Source organism: Micropterus salmoides, unplaced genomic scaffold, assembly GCF_014851395.1.
Source record: "Micropterus salmoides isolate LMB-PRFRI ecotype aquatic unplaced genomic scaffold, ASM1485139v1 Ms_hic_scaffold_18, whole genome shotgun sequence".
Lineage (NCBI taxonomy): Eukaryota > Metazoa > Chordata > Actinopteri > Centrarchiformes > Centrarchidae > Micropterus > Micropterus salmoides.
In genome coordinates, this window is record NW_024040928.1 from 28328540 (window position 1) to 28350571 (window position 22032).

The window sequence follows — 22032 nt, forward strand, 5'->3', positions numbered from 1 at the left end:
GAAAGACAAAACCGGTGCGTCCTCTGCGGCTGAGCACCCTCAAGATTCACTGCGCGATGGAGCATCGCCTGAACAAGTCATATTTATGAAACGATATAGTTTAATCACATGAACAGGACGCATGGAAAAGCCACAAGAGGATGTAAATAATATGATGAGCCAATGACTTTATTTATATTGCTCAATACATAGTTACAGTTACAGACGAGCGCTTTGCAGATCATCCAAGGAAGGTTAAAATCAAGGGGGGGGGTTCTGGACTTGGTTGAAGATACCCAGGCTACATTCATACTACTACGTTTTTGTTTAAAGAACTGATCTGTGTCTACATTAAAACGACTGAAAACGCACATCGAGTGGCTGTTCAGGTACGCTGGGCATGCGCGCGCCGGTTTAAACATGAAGCAGATGGTCTGTTCCGTTAGTTACAGAAGATTTGGCGGGAGAATAAAGTGCTGCAGACGAAGAACCGCACCAGATATTTCTTTTGCATGGACCAACAATGAGCTGGGACTGTGGTTACAACATCGGCCGAATGACACGGATATGATCATGAAGTCTAATTAGCTGTTGTGTTGTCTGGACAAACGAGGACGCCGCTGTTATGCTAATAAATTAAATTAAATCACTGTTTGTTTCATGGCTTCGCTCTTCTGTTCTTCCCTTCTTGACCCCAGTTAGTATACATTTATGTACATTTACATATATTTACATTGACATAACGCAGATGCTCTCCATGTCCACAGTCACTTTAAAAGAATGAGCTTGAATAATGCATCACCATCACTACAAGTTAGCAATAACGAGGAGAAGTCGAAGGTCAAGAATGTGGCGACCAGGGAACGACACTTAAGTTTGGAATATTAGTGTTTCATCAGTAATGAAAGGGTCTGATGAGTAAAGCATTTTGTTTGTTTAGTTTGTGATTCTGCTTTTTAAAAAAATGCTTTTTCTTAAGTTGGCAAAGACTACTCATTATCAGAAACCCGCCCAACTCCTTGGGACACCAAGCTGGCTCAAACGTTACGCTGGTAGAAAGTGAGTCAAATGTAAAGAATGAATGTGTTGTGACCCACGACAGCCTGCAGAGTAAGAGGATTCTTGCTAATGCATACCAAATAACACCAGGCTTTTCTTTACAAAAGCTTATCAGGGAACATGATTTGTACACTCTCGGTCCTAACTTGTCCTCCTCAGCAGCATCTTCAGCTACAAACTGTGAAGTTCCAGACAGTAAAACAATAACCCGATACCTGCAAGTGCAGAGAGGACTTAAATATTGGCCGCAATGCTTGGCTTTCCATACCTATTGACCCCGCCGGTGGAGTTATGCATCATTACAGATCAGGAGATTTCGACCTTTACTTATTCATGCATGTGTTTGACTTCATATCTGATCTGCAGCTGAGAGCGAACCGAAGACTGTCTGAGAGAAAGTAGATCTTATCTGGTAGAGAAACTGCAAAGAAAGAGAGATGCCAAAGACCCATAGAGGGAAAATGCTAAAACTACACTGTTTGGTATTTGGTGTTTATATTATATCGTGATGTTAGTGATAAATCCCCACATTAAAAATACCGGGGGGGGGGGGCTCACTTTGAGGTGTATCACTATTTATAGGGGGGCGACCAGAAGCTCAGCGCACGAGATCGAGACGAGATATTAACACTATTTTTAAGAAATCTCTACATTATTATCACATGAAAGTGTTGAGCATTAAATACAAATTTCCTATAAGTCAGTGCAGCTCTCACTCATCCCTGCTGAGTTGGCGCACATGCAGTCATGATTTACTCCTATTTTTTTGTCTTTGTTTGGGGAAGTTAATCTCTTTAAAATGTGCGTGTGGCACCTTTTCAGCTTAATTATAAATTAATTAATTTTATTCGGTTTCAATCTCCTGAACTTTAATAGCTCCTGTGTTCACGTTCAAAACCTTGTCCTGAATAAAGTCAGAATAATCGTGCTTCAGTTTTTGGATGTTCACGTTGCAAAGCTCCACCCGTTAGTTACCGCTCGGTCACGTGTTCACCTCAGTGCTATCGTGGCGTACACCGGTGTCGCATCAGCTGGGTGGAGTTGATTAGCTCTGCAAGTCGTCGTTATCGCAACGTGTAGTAAAAGTTTTGGGGATGTGCGTCTGGCTGCGGTGTGGATTGGACGCAGACGTATACGTTTGCTTTAAATCAGCCAAATCCTGGAGAAAGTCTGAGAATGGAGGAAAAACTGTCTTTATCAGGATAAACTTGAGACATGTTGCATTTTCTTTTCCCCCATTTTGATATCGGGTGTACGCTTTATTTCTATTGCTTGAAAGCATATTTAGCTATTTATAAAGTCATAACTTTTGTTTTTATCTTATATTTCCTCAATGAAAATGTGTCCTGTAATCCCATGTGGGATGTTTGGCACAATTTCTACTTGTTCAGCCCGTTGAGGTTTATACAAGCTTAGACTTCGATCTGCATTCCTTTTGATCAGATAGTTAAACAACACTTCCTCTTCTTGCTCCTGCAGACCCAGCTGAATATCCTCCTGGAGAAGCTCCGCAGCACGGTCAGTGTTTTCTACTTCTTCTTCTTCCTTTACACAGCTGCAGTAAAGTAAAATCAGCTTTCCTCTGTGGCACAGCTCTGTACATCTCATGACAGGCGAACACCCACAGTTTCTATTTCCCTGAGACGGAGACGCAGAGGATCGTGTCCAGAGTGTGATGGATGTCGTGAATTTCTGATTCGTCTTTGTGGCTCCTGCTGTTAGTGTAATGATTTCTGTTTCTCCTCACCTCTCTTCATGTCTCTCTCTGCCTCTGTACTCTTGTTTCTGTCTCTTTTCCCTCGCTCCATGCATCCCATCTTCGCTCCACCAGGGCTCCAGTTTCGTCCGCTGCATTAAGCCAAACCTGAAGATGGTCAGCCACCAGTTTGAAGGAGCTCAGATTCTCTCTCAGCTGCAGTGCTCCGGTCAGTGCGATTTTCTATGAACAAAGCTTTATGCTTTTCCTGAATCAGGAATTCTCACCTGTCTTAACTGAGAAGTTTACCTCATAGACACCCTGATGTCGCGATTATTACCCTGGATCATCTCACCTTTTTCAATTTTTCCCCCTAGATGATGTTATTAGATGTTATTCTCTTATATATTTGCTAAATTATGAGGTAGTATGTCTAGTAGAATAACATTTCATCTCCTCCGGTGACATCTTCAGATGATAATATGGAAGAGTTTTTATCCAGCTGATCAAAGCTCAGGTTATTAGTGTGTGCAGAGAAGAAGAGAGAAGGAATATCTGCCTCATTTCTGCATTTTGTTACAGTGATTTAAAGAACAGGAGTGTTTGTACTTTTGATGAAGGCGCCTTTTTGCAGTCCATATTATAATTTTCAGCACACGAACACACACGTGCACACAGGCTTAAAAACATCCTGGGATTGTAGGTTTTTGCCCTCAGAAACAATTCCTGGATAAAACTCAATTCCCAGTATTCAAACTGCAATTGCGGCTTCTTTCATCAGTCTTTGAAAAAGTGAGATGTTCACTATCTATATAGTTAGATAGGAGAGTAGAGAAGTTAAAACCTTCATGATTCAACAGTTAAAAAGGGGAGAAGAGGAGGCCAGAGGGCGGCATATAATCTATAAACTCTTAACTTTACAGCATTAAACAAAAGTACCGCAACCATTAAAATGTAGCACACATACCTCAGAGTACTAAAGTCACAACAGCCAAAGCCCGGATTAGTTACACAAAACATTGACAAAACAATCTCAACCCGAGGTCTACATGCTGATTGAGTTTACTCAGTTGTCACAGATAAAAATGTTCATGTTCATTCGAGTTTTGTACAGGTAAGATTTAAAGATGATGCCGCATCCAGAGAGTTAAAAAGCAGAAATGACCGACTTAGTTTATAGATCGTATCGATAAAACTTAAACTCCTGAAGATGTTAGAAAAGCAAAATAAAGTTAATTGGATGCTCAAACCAAATCCCCACAAATGTTAATTCACACACCGCTGTTTTCACGGATGGCTAGTAAATAAATTCTGTGTCTTTTGAAGTCCTTGGCTGCCCTTATTTCCTGTGTGCTGTCTTACTTGCTGTCTTAATCTTACTTTGTGACTTTAACCCCAATTTCTTAAACTTTCTCCTATTCCCCAAACCAAGCCTGCGACGCTCCCCTCCCTCCCGCCAGGTTAGGAAGAAAAGAAATGATGAGCTTGGGTTTAATATCCTCAGAGAGTCTGAGTTTTGCTTTCATCCACACAAACGCAGCGATGCCCTGTTCAGATACTGCACCCCGGGAAGCGCTCTATCAGTTTTATTGGACTGGGAATCGAAACGGTGATAGTTTGGATTAGACGGGGGAGGCCTCTGTGTACCAACATGACGGGGTTAGATCCAAAACAGGATGTTCAGCGACCAAGAAGCAGCCTAATCCTAGATAATGAAAACCGGCGATCGTAAAGGGGGAGTAGGTAACCTCAGGTGTTGGTTGACAAGATGATCCTTTTTCTTTTATTAAAGATATTGCATAATAAACATGTGCTGCCATCCAAAAGGGATATTTGTGTTCGCCTTCACATGAACACCAGCAAAAAAAAAAAGATATATATTTATAAAGAACTTAAACTGTGCGCCTGCAGTCTGATTCTCCACTGATGTTCCTGATTAGTTTCTCATGTGAGGATTAAGTTTTAAATCACCGTTGTTGTTTTAAATAAGGATGAATAGAAATATATCTACTTTACGGAGTAAAGATCAGCAGAATACCGACTGTAATTTGGTAACTAACCACCCACAGTGCTATATGATCTTCTAAATCATCAGTCATCAATCATTTGAGCAAAACATTCTTTGGTCCCAGTTTCATAAAAGAGATTATTTACCGCTTCTTTCAGTTTTGTATAATCTTAAACAGAATTTATTTAATATTTTTTTTGACTGATGGCCGGACAAAAGAAGCGTTTCAAAGACGTCCCCCTTCGGTTTAACTGCTGAATTGAATGTTCGAGTATGAGAGTTAAATTTATAATGAAAATGACGCGTTGAAGTGCCGGTTTACATCACTGTAAGCTTGTTCAACCAGAAATCGTAAGTTTACTTGTAGTAATTCGGAGTGTAGAGAACCAGGTGCACAGATTTTTAGCCACACTAGCAGCACAGGTCTGAGGATGTCAGTCAGTTGGTCGATCCTCCACTTTGACACAGACTGAAATATCTCAACAACTTTTGGATGGATTGCAATGAAAGTTTGTTTAGACGGTCGTGGTCCCCAGAGGATCAATCCTACAGACTTGGCTGATCCTCTGAGTTCTCTTCTAGCACCAGCAGCAAGGCAAAGTCTGTCTTTCAGATATCTTGGCAACTTTTGGATGGATTGCAATGAAAGTTTGTTTAGACAGTCGTGGTCCCCAGGAGGATGAATCCATCCTATCCTAATCTGTCCTTCATAAATCCTGACAACTGTTCGATGGATTAATGGCCATGAAATTTGCCACAAATATTCCAGGTCTCTAGAGGTCAAAGTGCCACTAGCAGGTCAAAGTTTTCACTTATTCTGTTAAATATCTCAATCTGATCGATAGGCATGAAAGTTTGTAAAGACTTTCATGGATCCCAGGGGAGATAATCTGATGACTTTCCCCTAAAGACTCCTCCTCTAGCTCCTTAACAGCCATTAAATGAGTTGCCATGAAATCTGGTACAGGCAGTAATTGAATGAACTGTATTAACGTTGGGTATCGTTTGCTTTTTAATCATGTCAAAAATTATAATGTGTCCACTTGCCTCAGCTGCACTTTGTATTATGTGCTAATTAAGACAACTTTTACACTCTAAACTAAGATGGTAATCACTATAGCATGATAGCATTGTCACTGTGCGCATGATAGCATGCTGATTTTAGCATTTAGCTCATTTACCTAATGCTGTACAGAGCCACTAACATGACTGTACTCTCTTTTACAATAAGTACGTAGCAGAATTATTTGAGTCTTTAGGCAAATTACTGAAAACTATAGAATGCGACCAGGATTAAATGATCATATAATGAAATGGCATGTATTTTGACTCTAAAAAAAAGGATTTAGTGTTACAATCAACAGCTGTTTTGTCACAGTGACACCAACTCGTATCATATCAGCACTAGAACTGAAAAACGTCATTAAATAAAATCCACCCTTTGTCCCCAAATCTGAATGTTTGTGAAAGGAAATCATGACCAAAACAGCGACAGCAAGACCCAGTTAGTTTCACATAAAGCTCTGACACTCATTCTGAGAAATAAATATGTTAATCTGGGAACCTTACGAAAGCAAATGCAAGTACAAAAAGAAGTTTTCCATAATGTTTGCATCCTGAGAAAGGGCTGGATCTTCTGACCAGAGCGACCTTGAGCCTATTCTTTTGGGGCAGAAAGCACAGACAGGCTTAGACGGCTTAGCTAAATCAGTGACATATTGAAGCTGTGTAATACCTTGTAAGTTAGAAGTAGGACTTAATAAGCAGTGGGTGATTTTACAGGGAGCCAGCGGAGGGAGACTAACGCTGGGATAAAATGTTCAGGAACTCCGGTTCACATGACCACTTGGCTTGAGTTGATTATTTCTAGCAGTGAAGCTTCAGGTTTGTTTTGTTTTTCAAATCAAAAGCACAGATCTGGTTTAAATGCCTGCTCCCCCCCCCCCAAGGGCTCCGAGGTGAACGTACACAACTTTAGCAAATTGCCTTGATGTAATTATTGAGGAACAGATCTCTAGTAAGGGCGACACGAAGATTATCCTTTGGGAAACTGTGCAGCAATTACAAATGGAGGTCTGGTATGAGTAATGTGCAGCTTGGGGCCTAAAGTCAGGGTTTCAGCTTTATCTGAATGCCCAAGAGGAAATTTATATTATCAGGCGTGTACGGCTGAGATAGTTGCATTGTTGCTTTCCACTTTTCTTCTACACAGAATTGGCAGCACAAACAGTATTTTTAGCCATGCTGTGGCTGTGTGAATGGCAGTGTTCGGTCTGTCAGCTCGTGTCGCTCTGTTGGTGGAAAAACACAAAAAGCTGTCTGGGGATGAAATGACACGAGACGAGAGGGTGAATTCACATGACTCTGGTTGCATCCTTATTTTTCCATCCAGCTGTGTCGGTGTGTTTACAAAATTTTACTTAGATTTAGTCGCTTAGCTTTGGCTGCCGAGTTGTTTTTTAATATACAAGTATCAGTAGGTGGAGACATTGGACACCAGTGTTGAGCAACACACATTTACTTTAAATGCATCTACACCACATTTTAAGTTCACAGACCGTAAAACTTTTTTCTCTTACATTACATTACATTTTTTCATGTAGCTGATGATTTTATCCCAAGCAACTTACAATTAAGTTAACTAAGTATGTCAGAGGTCGCACGCCTCTGGAGCAACGAGGGGTTAAGTGTCACAGTGGGGAACTGAACCCAAAGGCATGTGTCTTATCCACTGCTCCATCACCACCACTTGAATTGAATTGTAAAAATGTTAAATTGTCGGCCAGTAAAACGCCCCCTTGTTCATTTCACTGCTACAGCCCTACTTGTTCAGGCATGGTCGTTAGCTCACGGTGGCTAATGTTAGCTAAATTGCCTTCTGGAAATTGCCTCTTGTTGCCACAGTTGCCAAGTCTGACAACATCAGCACATAATATGCAAAAGCTAAAATTACTGTTAGGGTCTTATGCACTTTTGGTAATGCTATAATTAATGCTAACTGGGATTTTCAGTAGAATTAGCGTTATGCTAACATGCTACGGCTTAATGAAGCGGCCGGCTTGCCTGTACTGTTGGAATTTGAGTCGTGCTCTCTGATGCCAGAAATATCAGCTGTGTTTAACGATTACATAATTCTTCAAAACTGAATATACTTAATGTTGTGCAGGGGAGGGAGGCAAAATAGTTTAAAAACACTTCATGGCTAAGGACTTTGGTTTTGAAGTAACTTAATGACAGATACAAACTCTGCTGATAGTGTGGTTCATTTACACTGAATGCTAATTAGCAGCGTCTGTGCTACGAAAGAGGTCTGAAAATGAGTCCTTTGATATACTCTTTCAAAACAAAATGAGATGACTAACAATGCTTCAAAGAGGCCAAATTATCCACGTTTACAGGGGGTCTCTGCGAACAGATTATTATTATTATGTGTCAAGGGCAACAGTCTGGAAAGTCATGACAACATAAACACGACGGTACTGACAAAAAGAGAAAAGGTGAGAGCACACAGGGCTGACGGAGGATGCTGATGCGGCCTTATAAGCCCGTGTTGCTGTTTTGATGTTGTTATTTCAAAGTCCTTTTTCTAAGATGCATTATTGGATCTGTAGTTCTTAGGATCACAGTTGATTGTTGGGTAAATAAGGGAATGTTTGAAGTTTTAATACAGTTTCCAGAATGAGGCAGTGATCACGTTCTCCCCGTTTAAGCGTGGGTTCCTCCCACCGTCCAAACACATGCAGGTTAATCGGTTACTCTGATGCCCCTTAGGTGTGAGTGCGAGTGGTTGTTCGTTTTTCTGTGCCTTCTAATGGACTGGCGACATGTTCATGGCGTACCTCGCCTCTCGCTCTAGGACAGCGGGGATTGGCTCCAGCACCCCGCAACCTCGCAGGGATAACTAGATATAGTATATATATATATATATGACTGATAAACATGTTTCTAGCCATGCGAGCATCGTGGCTTTAGGGATCATGGCAATGTCGGTCAGTTGGTTGGTGACTGAAATATCTCAATAGATATTGACTGATTTGTCTTGACATTTTGTAGAGATATTTATAATCCCCAGAGGGTGAATCCTAATGATCCCCCCCCCCCCCCGACTCTTTATCCAGCGCCAACAGCAGGCCAAACTTTTCAGTTATCTGGTGAAATATCTCAACATCTACTAGATGTATTGGCACATAATTTGTTACAAACCTTCATATTTTCCAGATAGAGCTGCGACGCTTAATCGATTAGTTGTCAACTATTAAATTAATCGCCAACTATTTTGATCATCGGTGAATCGTTTTGACAAATTTTTTCAGCTTTTTAAATGCAAATATTTTCTGTTTTCTATGACGGTAAACTGAATATCTTTGGGTCGTGGACAAAACAAGATACCTTAAAACACAATTTTCAGACATTTCATAGACCAAACAAGAGAATCATGGACAGATTTATTAACAATGAGAATAATCTTTAGTTGCAGCCCCTTTCACTGAGTTGCTTAGTTGCTTCCCTCTGACTTTCCATGTTCCGCCATCAGCAGGTTGACATTTTTGGTTCAGGGTAAAATGTGTAGGACTGTCCCCGACTAAGGATTTACATAGAATCAGAATCATCAAGTCCAGCCTGTAGTCGACTGATGGCTCCGCCTGCAGTCTCTCTTCATTCAACATACACTGTAAATTTACGCCTACACATGCGCAGTGACGCCCCAGGGTTCGGGTTACACTTTATTTATTATTATTATTATTTTTATTCTCTTTACACGTTTATTTACAAAATTAAACGTTGAAATGTTGAACGCTGAGCACCCCTCATATCGCCAAAACGGCGTGATCCTCGTTTCACCGCGAAGCTCCGACTGTGTGAATAACAGTCGAATCAGGCTCCGCCCATCGAAGCATCAAATCTTTGACTATTAGGCGTCAGCCCTAAAAATGTGTGGACACATGTTGGATGGACTGCCATGAAATGCGGTGCACATGTCCCCTCAAGATAAATATTTACTTTGGTGATCCTCTGACATTTTATCTGCTGCCGTCATCAGGTGAAAATTCGCCCAAAACGTTTGTGACCAAATATCTGCTTAAAGGAACGACACTCCCAACAGCCTCAGCTGTACCACTGTCAAATGTTAATATGTACAGGATGTTAATACAGTTCTCAAATATTAAATATTGGCAAAATTTAGATTTTACATCAGGAACCATCTGATTAAAAAATAATTTATACGAGTATGAATCTGACTAAATGCCAGATTTTGATACTCGGTGAAGGTTTGATACCCAACCTTAGTTTTAGAAGAATTTCATTCATATTCATATTAATTGAACCGATCTGTCTGAACTCTGAAGGAACTTCCTGTCCAGTAATTTCCCCCCCTTCCTCCCTGCTTCCACAGGTATGGTGTCGGTGCTGGACCTGATGCAGGGCGGCTTCCCCTCCAGGGCTCCCTTCCACGAACTCTACAACATGTACCAGAAGTACATGCCCCCCAAACTCACCCGCCTCGACCCGCGTCTCTTCTGCAAGGTCAGTTCTCCGAGCCCCGATCCAAGCTTTTATTACCATTTTAATGCGGCCACATGTCCGTGTTTATCAATGTCCTGCGTGTTTGTGTTGCAGGCTTTATTCAAAGCTCTGGGACTGAATGAGAATGACTACAAGTTTGGCCTGACCAGAGTGTTTTTCCGGCCCGGGAAGGTGAGACGTTTTGAAAACCTGCTCTCCCCCCCCCCCCCCTCCCCTCCATTGCACTAGCTAATAATATAGGTTTTGTTTTCCCTAAAGAAAGACAATAGATTCAGAGGGAAAGCGCATTAGTCATTTTGGCTGCTGAGGTGAGTCAAGATGAGATTTTTTTTTGAACAAACCAGTGCCAACATATGGGGTTTTTATTTCTCTAGTGGATAAATAATTCATCACATTTGGGTTAGGCGTGTGGTTTCCAGGAGGCCTTTGTGAAAGTGTTTGTTGCAGAGGACCTTGGTACACACTGTGCAGGACAAACTGCAAGTCTGACACTGTAGATTTAGCTCGGAGGGATAAATAAAAAATACATATGTCCTCTGTTGCCTGAACTCGAATGCTTTCATTACTCTTTCCATCCCTGTGGAAGCGTCAGGGATCAGATTTTTTTTGGACATAACATCACATGGTACTTGTAAATAATTGTTTAAACCTGCAGAGATGGCTGGGGTTTACAGCTGCAGCACGGCGGAAAAGTATATTTTAGGCTTTAGGTAACCGAAAGCCCGGCACTCATAATCCACGTTGTCAGAAATCAAACTTGGACGCTGTTTCATTGTTAAGGCGGCAGCAGCACTCTCAAGGTCTGGAAGTTAGAGGTTTCCAGAGGACATGATCACAACACAAGAGATGCCAGCTACGCTGTCAGGGAGTAGCTCTCAGCTTTCAAATCAAGCGCAGTAAGTGTTAGAAAGCATTCAGCAGCACTGCCATGAGCTTTGACCTTGTTATAAAAGATGCATGGATGAAGAAGAGTTCACTGTAGCTTAGATAAATATATACAGTACGTTTACGCTTCAGGCCACGCTTTAGTGAAATATGAAATGGATTCTCACAGGCTGCAGATATTAATATTACAAGATGTTGACAGTAGTGTCTGAAAAATATCTGTGTTGTGCAGAAGCGGGGTTTAGCAATATGATGATATACATTGAGAAAAGTTGTCAACCACCAGAATTACAGATGTACAGGATCTGGTCGTTTTTTAAGCCCAGCAGCAGCAAAGTCTCATATTTGAGAAGTTTGAACCAGGGAATGTTTTTATTATTGATTATCAAAATCTCTTCTAATCATTGCTGATCATGACACAGAATTACGTATTCCCTCACTCTTAACACATATGCACGTGCTGTTCGTGTCGTATCCACCTACCTCATGTTCAAAAGTTGTAGAGCACCCCCATTTTTCTAGTTTGTATTTTAATATAAGTAGGTTCAGGTCCAGTGAAAAACCTTAAATGGTACAAAAGTAAGTAGCAAACTGCCAAAGTGGAAAAACAACGTTTACATTTTCAGAGATAATTAGAATGATTAACAGTTAAATAAAGGACTTTTGTTCATTATTTCACTGTAGGATCAACCGATGACCTGCTGTTCTGCCTTCCTTCGTTTATATTATATATAATTTTGTCCAAATAAAGCTTCTGAGGGTGTAATAACAGGCTGTTCCAAGGTGTTTACTGTAGAAATGTGTTTCAAGGCTTCATTTACTTCCACTGCTGCATAATAATTAAAGAAGGTAAAGTCACAGTTTAGGTCAGCAAAACTGACAAAATGTAAATTTCAGAGAGATACAGTTTTCAGGCTTCAAGTAATGAGTTAACAACTTTAAGTTATTCTGCAGCAGTGCAAGAAAACGGAGCCTTGAAACACATTTCTAGAGTAAACACCTTGGAACAGCCTGCTAATCCACCCTCAGAGGCCTTATTTGTTTAATAATATTATATAATGTTGATGAAGGAAGACAGACCAGTTAGTCATCGGTTGATCCTACATAACTCATTTAATGGTTAATTTTAATCTGTTTTGGTAAATGTTTCCAGAATGAGGCAGTTGGTAAATGTAGTTTTTTAATTTTAGCAGTTTGCTGCTTACTTTTACAAGCTAGATGAACTTGTTCTAAAACTTTTGACCAGTAATGTCCATTAAATACTGCACCTGCACAAAATGATTTATTCTAGTATCGTTTGCACTCTGCTTCACTGCACTGTTGTCTTGCTCTCTACAAATGTTTGTTTGTTTTTTATATATGTGTAGCAGTTTACGTCTGTTTTGCTGAGCTTGTCGTTCTGATAATTTATGCTCATTCTGTGTATGCACATTAAGAACAATGTGAAACCGGAGTCGGGTTCCTTGTATGTGTACACATACCTGGCAATAAAAGTGATTCTGACTTATGTTAGATTTTAGTGCAAATACTTTTTAAGTACTTGTGCTTCGCAAACGTCATCGATCTGGTGTTTCATTAACATTGTTTAGTGTTTCCGGCTGACGTACCTCTCTCCGCTGTTCAGTTTGCAGAGTTTGACCAGATTATGAAGTCGGACCCGGACCACCTGGCAGAGCTGGTGAAGAAGGTCAACAAGTGGCTCATCCACAGCCGCTGGAAGAAGGTCCAGTGGTGCGCGCTGTCCGTCATCAAATGTAAGCAGCATCTGTTCTGGTCCGCTGTGATGGAGCTACTTGTGTGCATTAATAATGTTTAGTAAGTCATATATAAAAAAACGGCGGTGACAGCGTACCATCTCTACGGTGGAGAATGTGCAACTTTGGCGTTGCGGTGAAGTTGCATGTTTAGTACCCTGTAGACCCGGTTTCGGATCCGGGTAGGGCGACTGCTTTCTCCCTTCGCTACAGTTTAGTTCCAAAATACTTCAACCGCTCATCCGGGGTCAGGTTGTGGGGGCAGCAGCTCCAGCAGGGGGCCGCGCCACATTGACCAGCTCTGACTGGGGGGGTCCTGATGATTTTCCAGGCTAGTTTCTCCTCTCAACTGGCTCCACTCAGAGTTCCTCTCACTTGACTGAGCTTCTCACCCTATCTCTAAAGGAGAGGCCAGACACCCTCCTGAGAAAACCCATTTCAGTCGCTTGTACCCTCGATCTAGGTCTTCATGACCACAGGTGTAGGAACGAAGGAAAGTTGACTGGACAGAGCTCCAATCCTATAGTTTGACTTATTGGCATGTATTTGATCAGAGTAGTCACCATTTTGTGCGTTTCTAATAATAGAAGGGACACTATATACCAGCATTCACATGGACTGAGTAAAGCAGCTATCGGCCATGTCTGGATTAAGGTTTTATTCAGTTTAAGCTGTTTGGATGCAGTTCTGTTATGCAGTGACTGGGTGCCAACAGAATGTTTTACTGATGGGAATGTGGAGATCTGTGTTGATCCAGGACTAACTGAAAAATACCGCCTGCTATCTGAGCTATTATACCTTGTGATGTCATCTGAATACTTATATATATTCACAATTAGTGTGACCTGATGTGAAGAGAAGTCGCCACGCGTCAGATGACAACAAGATGACATAATGTTTCTAGGGGCGGCATCACTTGTGGAAGCTTCAACGTCACAATGAATTATGCAACGGAACAAAAGTTGTGAACAAGCCACGCTTTGAGCCTCGCTACAAGCTGCAGACATCTCATCTGAGAAACGGCTGCCCTCGTCTGTAAGTGGACGTTGTTATGGAAATTGTTGGGAGCGGGTCAGGTAAACTCAGGATGTCTTACAGAGCCTTGTTTATTGAAGTCCAACCGAGGAGACTGGCGGCAGCAACACAGAGTGCAGACGCAATTTAGTTCCAAATCTAATCTGAAGAATCCCTCTTGGTCCACAATATTTACCTCTCAGCTTTCCCCTCAGTGTCTCTGGTCTTTCCCTGCAAGGTCACCTTTAACTGGCCTAAATCTGAGCAGCCAATCTTTCGGATGTTGGACACTAATGCATTACCTAAGTCACGACGGGATCTGAAGGTCGCATGCATTGCATTCTCATACCGGAGACGGTCTAAACCTCCTAGGAATGAAACGAAGCGAAGATAATCTCAACCTTGGGGTTACGTAGGAGATGGATCACAGAGGGGCGTCTTTATGAAGGCAGCAGCTGCGGCAGACAGTCGCACACTGTTACCTTACTTTAGCTCAGCAAATTACCTTTACATGACCTGTGGAAACCTGTGATATTACCCCGAATAAAGGAAATATCCCTTCACTGATATTAAACTCTGGGTTGGGAATGAATTCTTACCCCAAGTGAAGGAGTTTACCACCGGGGGCCATATTGCATTTGCTCTTATGAACCAGTGTTACAAAAACAGAGCTGAGCTGGAAGGCAAAGCTCTCCATGTACCGGTCAACTTTCGTTCTTACCCTCAACTATGAAATAGAAGGCCGGGTCACGACCGAAAGAACTAGATCGTGAGTTCATGCGGCCGTGGCTGGCTTCTCCCTTAGAGTGTGAGGAAGGAGGAGGGCGCAGTCGCTAGCAGCTATGTACAGCGTGTCAACCGCCACCATTTAGAAAATAGATGGACTAACTTCTCAGAGTTACCTTCAATGCATCAGTTTTCTAAAAACACACGGCTCCGTTTCAGTGTGTTTGACAGAGAGAGAGAGAGAGAGAGAGAGAGAGAGAGCTATAGTATGTAGCGGTCAGCGTTGATCTTGTGTCGTGTCGCCACAAATAAATCAATGATTGGGAAACACTGCAGTGTGGTGCAGATTCTAGAGACTTTTTTTATGTCATCTTAGCTCCTATAGTGAGTTAGTTAAAATCGCCTTAACATCGGCGCGTGAAAAACCAATTGCTGATCGTCCCTTTAATAGTCGATAAGCGATCCAGTTGAAACAACCTTAAGCCACGCTGACTTCTGTCAAATAGGGGTGGGAATCAGAGGGCTGCGATTCGATTATGAAACCATTATCAATCATTTTTTCTATCCAGGATCCCTGGATAATTACCAAGCTCCTAATTAGCTTAAAAGCACTTGTTTGCATCCCTAATTCACTTTATTAACCTCAGCTCCATGGTCCATCATTTCTTTAACACCCAGTCAGTCGTCAGACTCCTCTGAACACTGAAAAATAATAATCAGGATGTGTACAGGGCAGAGCCGCACACCAGTTTAGTCTCAGCTTGTGCCTGATGTTCTCAACCCTTCACTAGTAGTTTAGTTACAAGTGACATACAGCTTTGTTACTAATTTAGCTAACGTTACTTAAATAAATAAATATTTTTAGCACCTTTCACAGGACCCAAGGACGCGTTACACATTGTTACAGTGACAGAACAACAAAAAGTCATTCGGGATTGAATGCCTTGGTAAAGAGCTGCGTTGTTAGTAGATCTCTGAAAGTGTCTTCGACAGGGAGCATTTCTGTGGGGATGAGTTCCAGGCTGTGACGCTGAAGGATCTGTCCCCTAAAGTCTGGTGTGGGGGACGGAGAGTAAGCCCTTGTACAGAGGACATGTTAGCTGGCGCTCTTTCTTTTATACAGTCTATGCCTATGTGCCGAATACAGGCTGCGATCCACAGACGATCCGGGCGCCGCACTTCCGCGAGTCCCGCCTTTTTTGCGTTCCGTCAACATTTCTTTATCAATTAGCGTTTAAATAATCGATTTTTAGACATTTGTTAATCGATTCATAATCTTCCTCGTCCGCATCGCGATGCATCTAAGACTCGATTATTTCTCCCACCCCTAGTTTCAAAGGATTTCACAGAGGATTTTTTCAGTGACCTTCACAATGTGACAAGAAGATGTAGAGCACGGTTTTCCACAGCGTATCATGTTGGAGGCGTGCCACCTCCTCTCCACTACAGTCAGAAGAAGTCATTACACTTTCTAAGAAATAAATTAAGTTTCAGTGTAAAATAAGCAGAAATGCAAATTCACACAGCAAACGTAGTATCAAACGAGTGAGAACATTGTTTTAGACCATCGTCTAGTGACTCTAAATGATCTCAAGACGATACGAGCGGCTCGTTCAGTCACGCTGCAGGTTAGACACCAAGCTGAAGGTAGTTTGATGATCAGCAGCAGGACACACGCTAACCCCCCGAGTCTGAGTCTGCGTGGATTTGGTTTAGTTTATAAATGAATAGCTAACAGCAGGACAGCTCTATGTTCTTCAAACTGAGAGGAAACCCCATAGAGAAGACAGTTTTGTTTGATATAAGAGCTAAGCAGCTGTCGTTACCTGGTTCCCAGAAGTCTCAGTACGAGTAACTTAAAGAAACCCTGTCATGTTGATGACCCTGAAACCGGGTTGCATGAACGGCGCATAGAGTGGAGAGTAATTCTCCACAAATTTATGCATCGCTTTTCTTTTGCTCGCTCTCCCTATCGCAGCTTTCGGTGCATTTGCTCCTTATCGCTCTCAGTTTTGTCCAGGCAGTCATGTTGGAAATCCGATCATGCAAACAAGAGATGGATCAGTATGCACAGATGGCTGTCAAAAAAAATACCCAAGGGCCTCGTGGATGGAGCAGAGTACAACAGCAAAACAAACCATGGGCGGTGTAATCTGCAGCAGAGAGACTGTGCAGCAGAGACAGACTGCTGTTAATAATGTGGGGTTGAGCTCCTGGAGGAGGGGGATATCTGTCTGCTTTCTTATGTTTATCACTGCAGTGTCTGAGGAGAGTTCATGTCAGTCACTGCAGGCTGCTATCATAACACCTCTCTCTCTCTGTGTCTGTCTTAATCGCTCTTTCTTCCCTAGTAGTTTCTCTCCTTCTGTCTCGGTTTGTCCACCCCTCTCTTTCTCTATTAGTCTCTGCAGATCTCTCTCTCTCTCTCTAACTGTCCTTATCTCCGCCTCCAGCTCTTTGTTGTCGTTATCGATCTAATTGAAAACTAGCTTTATTGGCAGGAACTGAACCGAAGCAGGTGTTGCCGAAGCATATCATCATATCCCATTAAAAATAAATGCATTCGTCCGATCCGCAAGGTTCATAATGTCGCAGCAGCAGTCGTAAAAGGCAGTCGAAAATTCAGTTCAGTAAATCCAGAGCTATTAATTCAGTTCTGTTATCGTTGGAGTAGAAGTTCTTAACAAAATTTAATTTATTTGGCTGCAGACAGTGATGTTATCGATATCTGTCTCTATTTATCTTTCACCCTTCATCTCTCCGGCGCTCCCTCTTTTTTTTTTTTTTTTTTTCCCCTCCTCTCTCCCTCTAATTTTCTCACTTCAATTCAATTTGAACTCGCTTCACTGGCGCGACAGAAAAAAGCATCTATGTTGCCAAAGACCTGGGAAAAGGCTGAAATGATGAATGGTGCTTTTTGTTTTGTAAAGAGATCAAGAAATCCTGCAACTGTCACAGAATGTAAAACTGTATGAAATTCACTATATTCATTACAAATTAAAGCCAAGTCAAATTTATTTCTAAAGCATATTTAAAACAACTTGAGCTGACCAAAGAACTTTACAAACAAAGGCAGAAGAAAGCTTGAATATATGCAGGTGCTTTGTTGAAGGACTCGGTAGAGGGGGCAGTTTGTTCTGCAGACTGAGAGGGCACACGATCCCCGAGCTTCCGCCAAAGCACGAGGGACGACCAGAAATGACTGATCAGCAGACCTGAGTGCCTCAGATGGCGTATAAGGGGTTAAAAGGTCAGATAGATAAGAGGGAGCCAATCCATGAAGTGCTCAGTAGACAAAATGGCAAGGTTTTAAAATGAACTCCATAACGGACAGGGATCGAGTGGAGGGAGGCAAGTACGGTGGGAAAATGCTCACGCTTGCAGGAACCGGCTATCTGAACATACTGCAGAGTGAAGACTGACTAGTCAAGGGAAACAAAAGCGCTGATAACTTTTTCAAAAACTTGGAATAAGAGGTGTTTTACTTTAGATAAGGCACGTGAGTAAAAACCCGTGGAGTTTATCAGTTTGTAAAACTTCTGAGGGTTTTCACAGAGGACAACAGCGGGACGAGCTTCCCTCACAGACGGCTGGTGTCCAAGGAAGGTCAGAATCGGGGGCAAGTGGACGGTGAAGGTTGCGGGTGCTTGAAAGCGCTTCGCCTCTCACCCAAGGGGCTTATCAGTTCTGACTGTCTGGCAGGGAATCCCAGCCACTTAACCTCTGCGGGGTCGTCATCAAGGTGCATCGAGCTGAAAGGACAGCGTTGTAGGTTTAAGTAGGATAAGTGGTGTCTTAGCCCTCCTCCTCCGTTCAGCGACTGGTCTTTCTATTCTGGTGTAAATGGCCTGATTCACACCTCTTTCTAACCGCCCGTCCTCCCGGTCCAAAATATGTAAATGGTTGTCATTGAAAGAGTGTCCCTTATCCTTCAAATGTAGGTAAATGGCTAAGTCTTGACCTGAGGCGTTGGCCCCGGTGCAGTTGCCCTCGACTTGAACCTTTCTTGGATAACCGTGACCTGGATGACTGAAAGCTGGTGGCTTCTGTGTAGAAGTTTGTAAACTTATTCTGAGTAGTTAATATTTACATTCTGTACTTGGAGAAAGAAACAGGGGTCCCTCCTGGAGCTGTGCTTGGAGGGGCAGCTCACAGGAGAGCGTCAGGCTTATGGAGCCTGGTCTGGCTTATTCCTGATTAAGGCTGGGTTTCCATTATCTTTGGTACCGACCAATCAAAAAGAGTTCTTTTGGTGTCCCTTACACCCACCGGTGCTCCAGTTCTTTTCAGCTATAAACACACATTTGATTTCCGGCGTGGTCGTGCAGAATGTAGTGCAAAACAAGTTCTTAACACTCTTTTCTCTCTCTCTTGCAGTGAAGAACAAGATTTTGTACCGGACCGGCGCCTGTATCAAAATGCAGAAGACGGTCCGGATGTGGCTGTGCAGGAAGAAGCACAAGCCTCGGTGGGTGTCCTGTCGTCGTCCTCCTTCTTCTTACCTCCAGCTCTTTCCTCTTCTCCTCTTTATTCATCTAAACTCTCTCCCTTTCACAGTTCTTCATCCCTCTCTGTTTTACTTTACTTATCCACCTCCTCTTTTACTTTCATTTCTTTCCAGCCACCAAATTCTCTCGCTTGTCTCCAAATTTCGCCTCTTCTTCTTCCCGACCTTCTTTCCTTTCTGCTTCTGTTCTCGCTCTTTTTTTTAAGGTATTTTTTCTTTCCACCTTCTCTTTTCTTGTCTCCTTTCCTTCACCCTCTCTTCCCGCCCCCTGCTTCTTTTCTCCACCTTTCTTTTCGTTACGCCATATTTCTTTTCTCTTATCTTTCTCCCTCTCCCCCGATCCTCTTTTCTCATTAACATCCTCATTTCAACCTGACCCCCCCCAGGTTTCTTTTCACGCTTCCTTCCCTTCTTCATTACATTCATCTTTTTATATCTCTCTTCCGTCCTCCAGTTCCTCCCTAAACCCCCTGCTCTTCATCTTTCTCTTCTTCTTCTTCATTATCTGCCACTTTCACAGCTCAGCAGTGTCATTCTGCCTGACGCGCACGCCCGCCAACACGTACAGCTCCGCTTACTACCTCTGATATTTGATGATAAAAACCAGAGCAGGGGCAGGTGGGAGGAAAGAGGGAGTGTGCGAAGAAGAAGAAGAAGGTTTTTTTCCCCTCTGCAGGGGGTTATTGTCTGATCTGGCAACCTGCTGGTCTGTGCTAACAGGCTGTGTGATTGTGTTTGGGTGTGCGGCTGATGAGGTGGACTGTGTGATTGGGGGGGCGTATTAATGACTGGGGCGGAGATTTAATTAAGACGACATTGGTGACAAACATGAAATTAGTTTTATTTTTATTACTTTAGTCCTGTTGACTTTATTTAATTTTATTTAAATTCCTAAACGAGGCGCTTTGCACGTTACATTCATTTAAAATTTTAATAGTTTTATATTTAATTATATAATAAATGTTTTATGTATCGCTTTCAGATTTGTTTCATGATAATTAAAAGCAACACGATCAGGTTTATTATTTCATATGTTTTGCATAAAATCATTCAATAAGTATTGGAAAACATTACAATATATAAATACATTACATAAGATATTTAAAAACATCGAGGCTCATGTGGTAGAGATCGGCTTGGTGTATTTGTATAAATTGTTGATTCTCTGACCTTTTAAAATGTCTGGTTGGACAGAAAGTAGTATTTGAGAAAGAAGCTTTTCCTAGAAATGCAGTACTGAAAGTGCAGAAACATCATGCAGATCACTCAGTGGAAATGTGGTTTTAGGTTTTAGCCTCCAGTACTGCAGCTATACGATACAGGCGCAATCCCCCCAAGAGTCCTTGGGCAAGATACTGAACCCCTAATTGCTCCCGATGGCTGTTCAATCAGTGTGTGAGTGTGTTTGAATGTTAATTTCTGTTTCTAATGTATCAGTGGGTGAATGTGATGTAGTGTGAAGTGCTTTGATTGGACTAAGTAGTACAGACCATTTACCATTTACCCTGTAACGAGTGCCAGAGATGAGGTAGTAAGGTAACTCATGAAGTTGATGTTAGAGGAAGACCATTCCAGTAGTGTCCGCTCTGACCAAGAAGACTATCTTCATTTATCCCCTTAAAAATACACTTCAATAAGCTTTACAGGATCCTCTCTGTGTGTGACATTCAAATCTAATCCCACACAATCAGATTTTTTTTTATGGCTGCGCTGTCACATCAAATACAAAAGTCTGGGTGGCTCCACCGTTTATGCACATTTCCCCAAAAGTCAACCTGACATATTCGTGTCTTTGGAATCATGACTGGAATCCAGAATAAGGTCAAGGTCAGTGTCGTTTGCGTAACGTCTTCTTTGGCTGTGGGAGGAGCTTTATGAAGTCCGACGTCATCAGGGCTTCGTTTGTTTGGGCGACTATGACGTGGTTGGTTAGCAGGCGGAGGGACTGATAGGAAAAGTCCAAAACACCAAATTTAACACCCCTGCTCCCCGTTCACACCTGAGATCTTGTAACACTAACAGGTCACATGACACCGGGGAGGGAAAATGGCTAATTGGGCCCAATGTGGACATTTTCTCTTAGGGGTGTCCTCACTTTTGTTGCCAGCGGTTTAGACATTAACGGCTGTGTGATGTTTTATTTTGAGGGGACAGCAAATTTACACTGTTATACAAGCTGCACACTCACTACTTTACATTGGAGCACAGTGTCATTTCTTCAGTGTTGTCACATGAAAAGATAGAATCAAATATTTAGAAAAATGTGAGGGGTGTACTCACTTTTTTTGCCAGCGGTTTAGACATTAACGGCTGTGTGATGTGTTATTTTTTGAGGGGACAGCAAATTTACACTGTTATACAAGCTGCACACTCACTACTTTACATTGGAGCAAAGAGTCATTTCTTCAGTGTTGTCACATGAAAAGATAGAATCAGATATTTACATTCATGTGAGGGCTGATTCTGTGTATATATCATTTTTTTCCAGTTTAACTTCTGCGGCTTGGATGGACGTGAAACTCTCCTGGTTCTGAATCACCGGTGCAAATTATTAAGGAGTTAGAAAATATCTGATCCTTTAATAAAAACTCCCAAGGTGCATTTTGGCGAGAAACATCCAATCACGAAGGTTAAAATTCTGTCATATTTGCACTGGTGAGAAAACCAGCAATACAAGCTAGCATAAGGGATCTACAAACTGCATTTTATTTTACAACCCTGTTGTAAAATGATCTAATTTTCTTTGTATCTTAAATTAATTCACTTTTGGATTCATTCTGTAACTATGCTGTGAAGATTTATCATCAAATTCAATGCCTAGGCTTTTTTTTTTTTTTTAATCGCTACTGCTCTGATTTGCACCTCTTGACTGGCTTCT

General features: G+C 42.0%; 1 protein-coding gene across 1 annotated transcript in view; it reads left to right on the forward strand.

The window, feature by feature from the left end:
* The window catches only part of myo6a (myosin VIa), a 164701-nt gene that overhangs the window by 96766 nt on the left and 45903 nt on the right, over positions 1-22032 (forward strand). Inside the window, 6 exon segments of the mRNA XM_038726232.1 lie at positions 2518-2556; positions 2870-2963; positions 10138-10268; positions 10362-10439; positions 12778-12907; positions 19025-19115. Coding sequence (XP_038582160.1) covers positions 2518-2556; positions 2870-2963; positions 10138-10268; positions 10362-10439; positions 12778-12907; positions 19025-19115 — 563 coding nt within the window.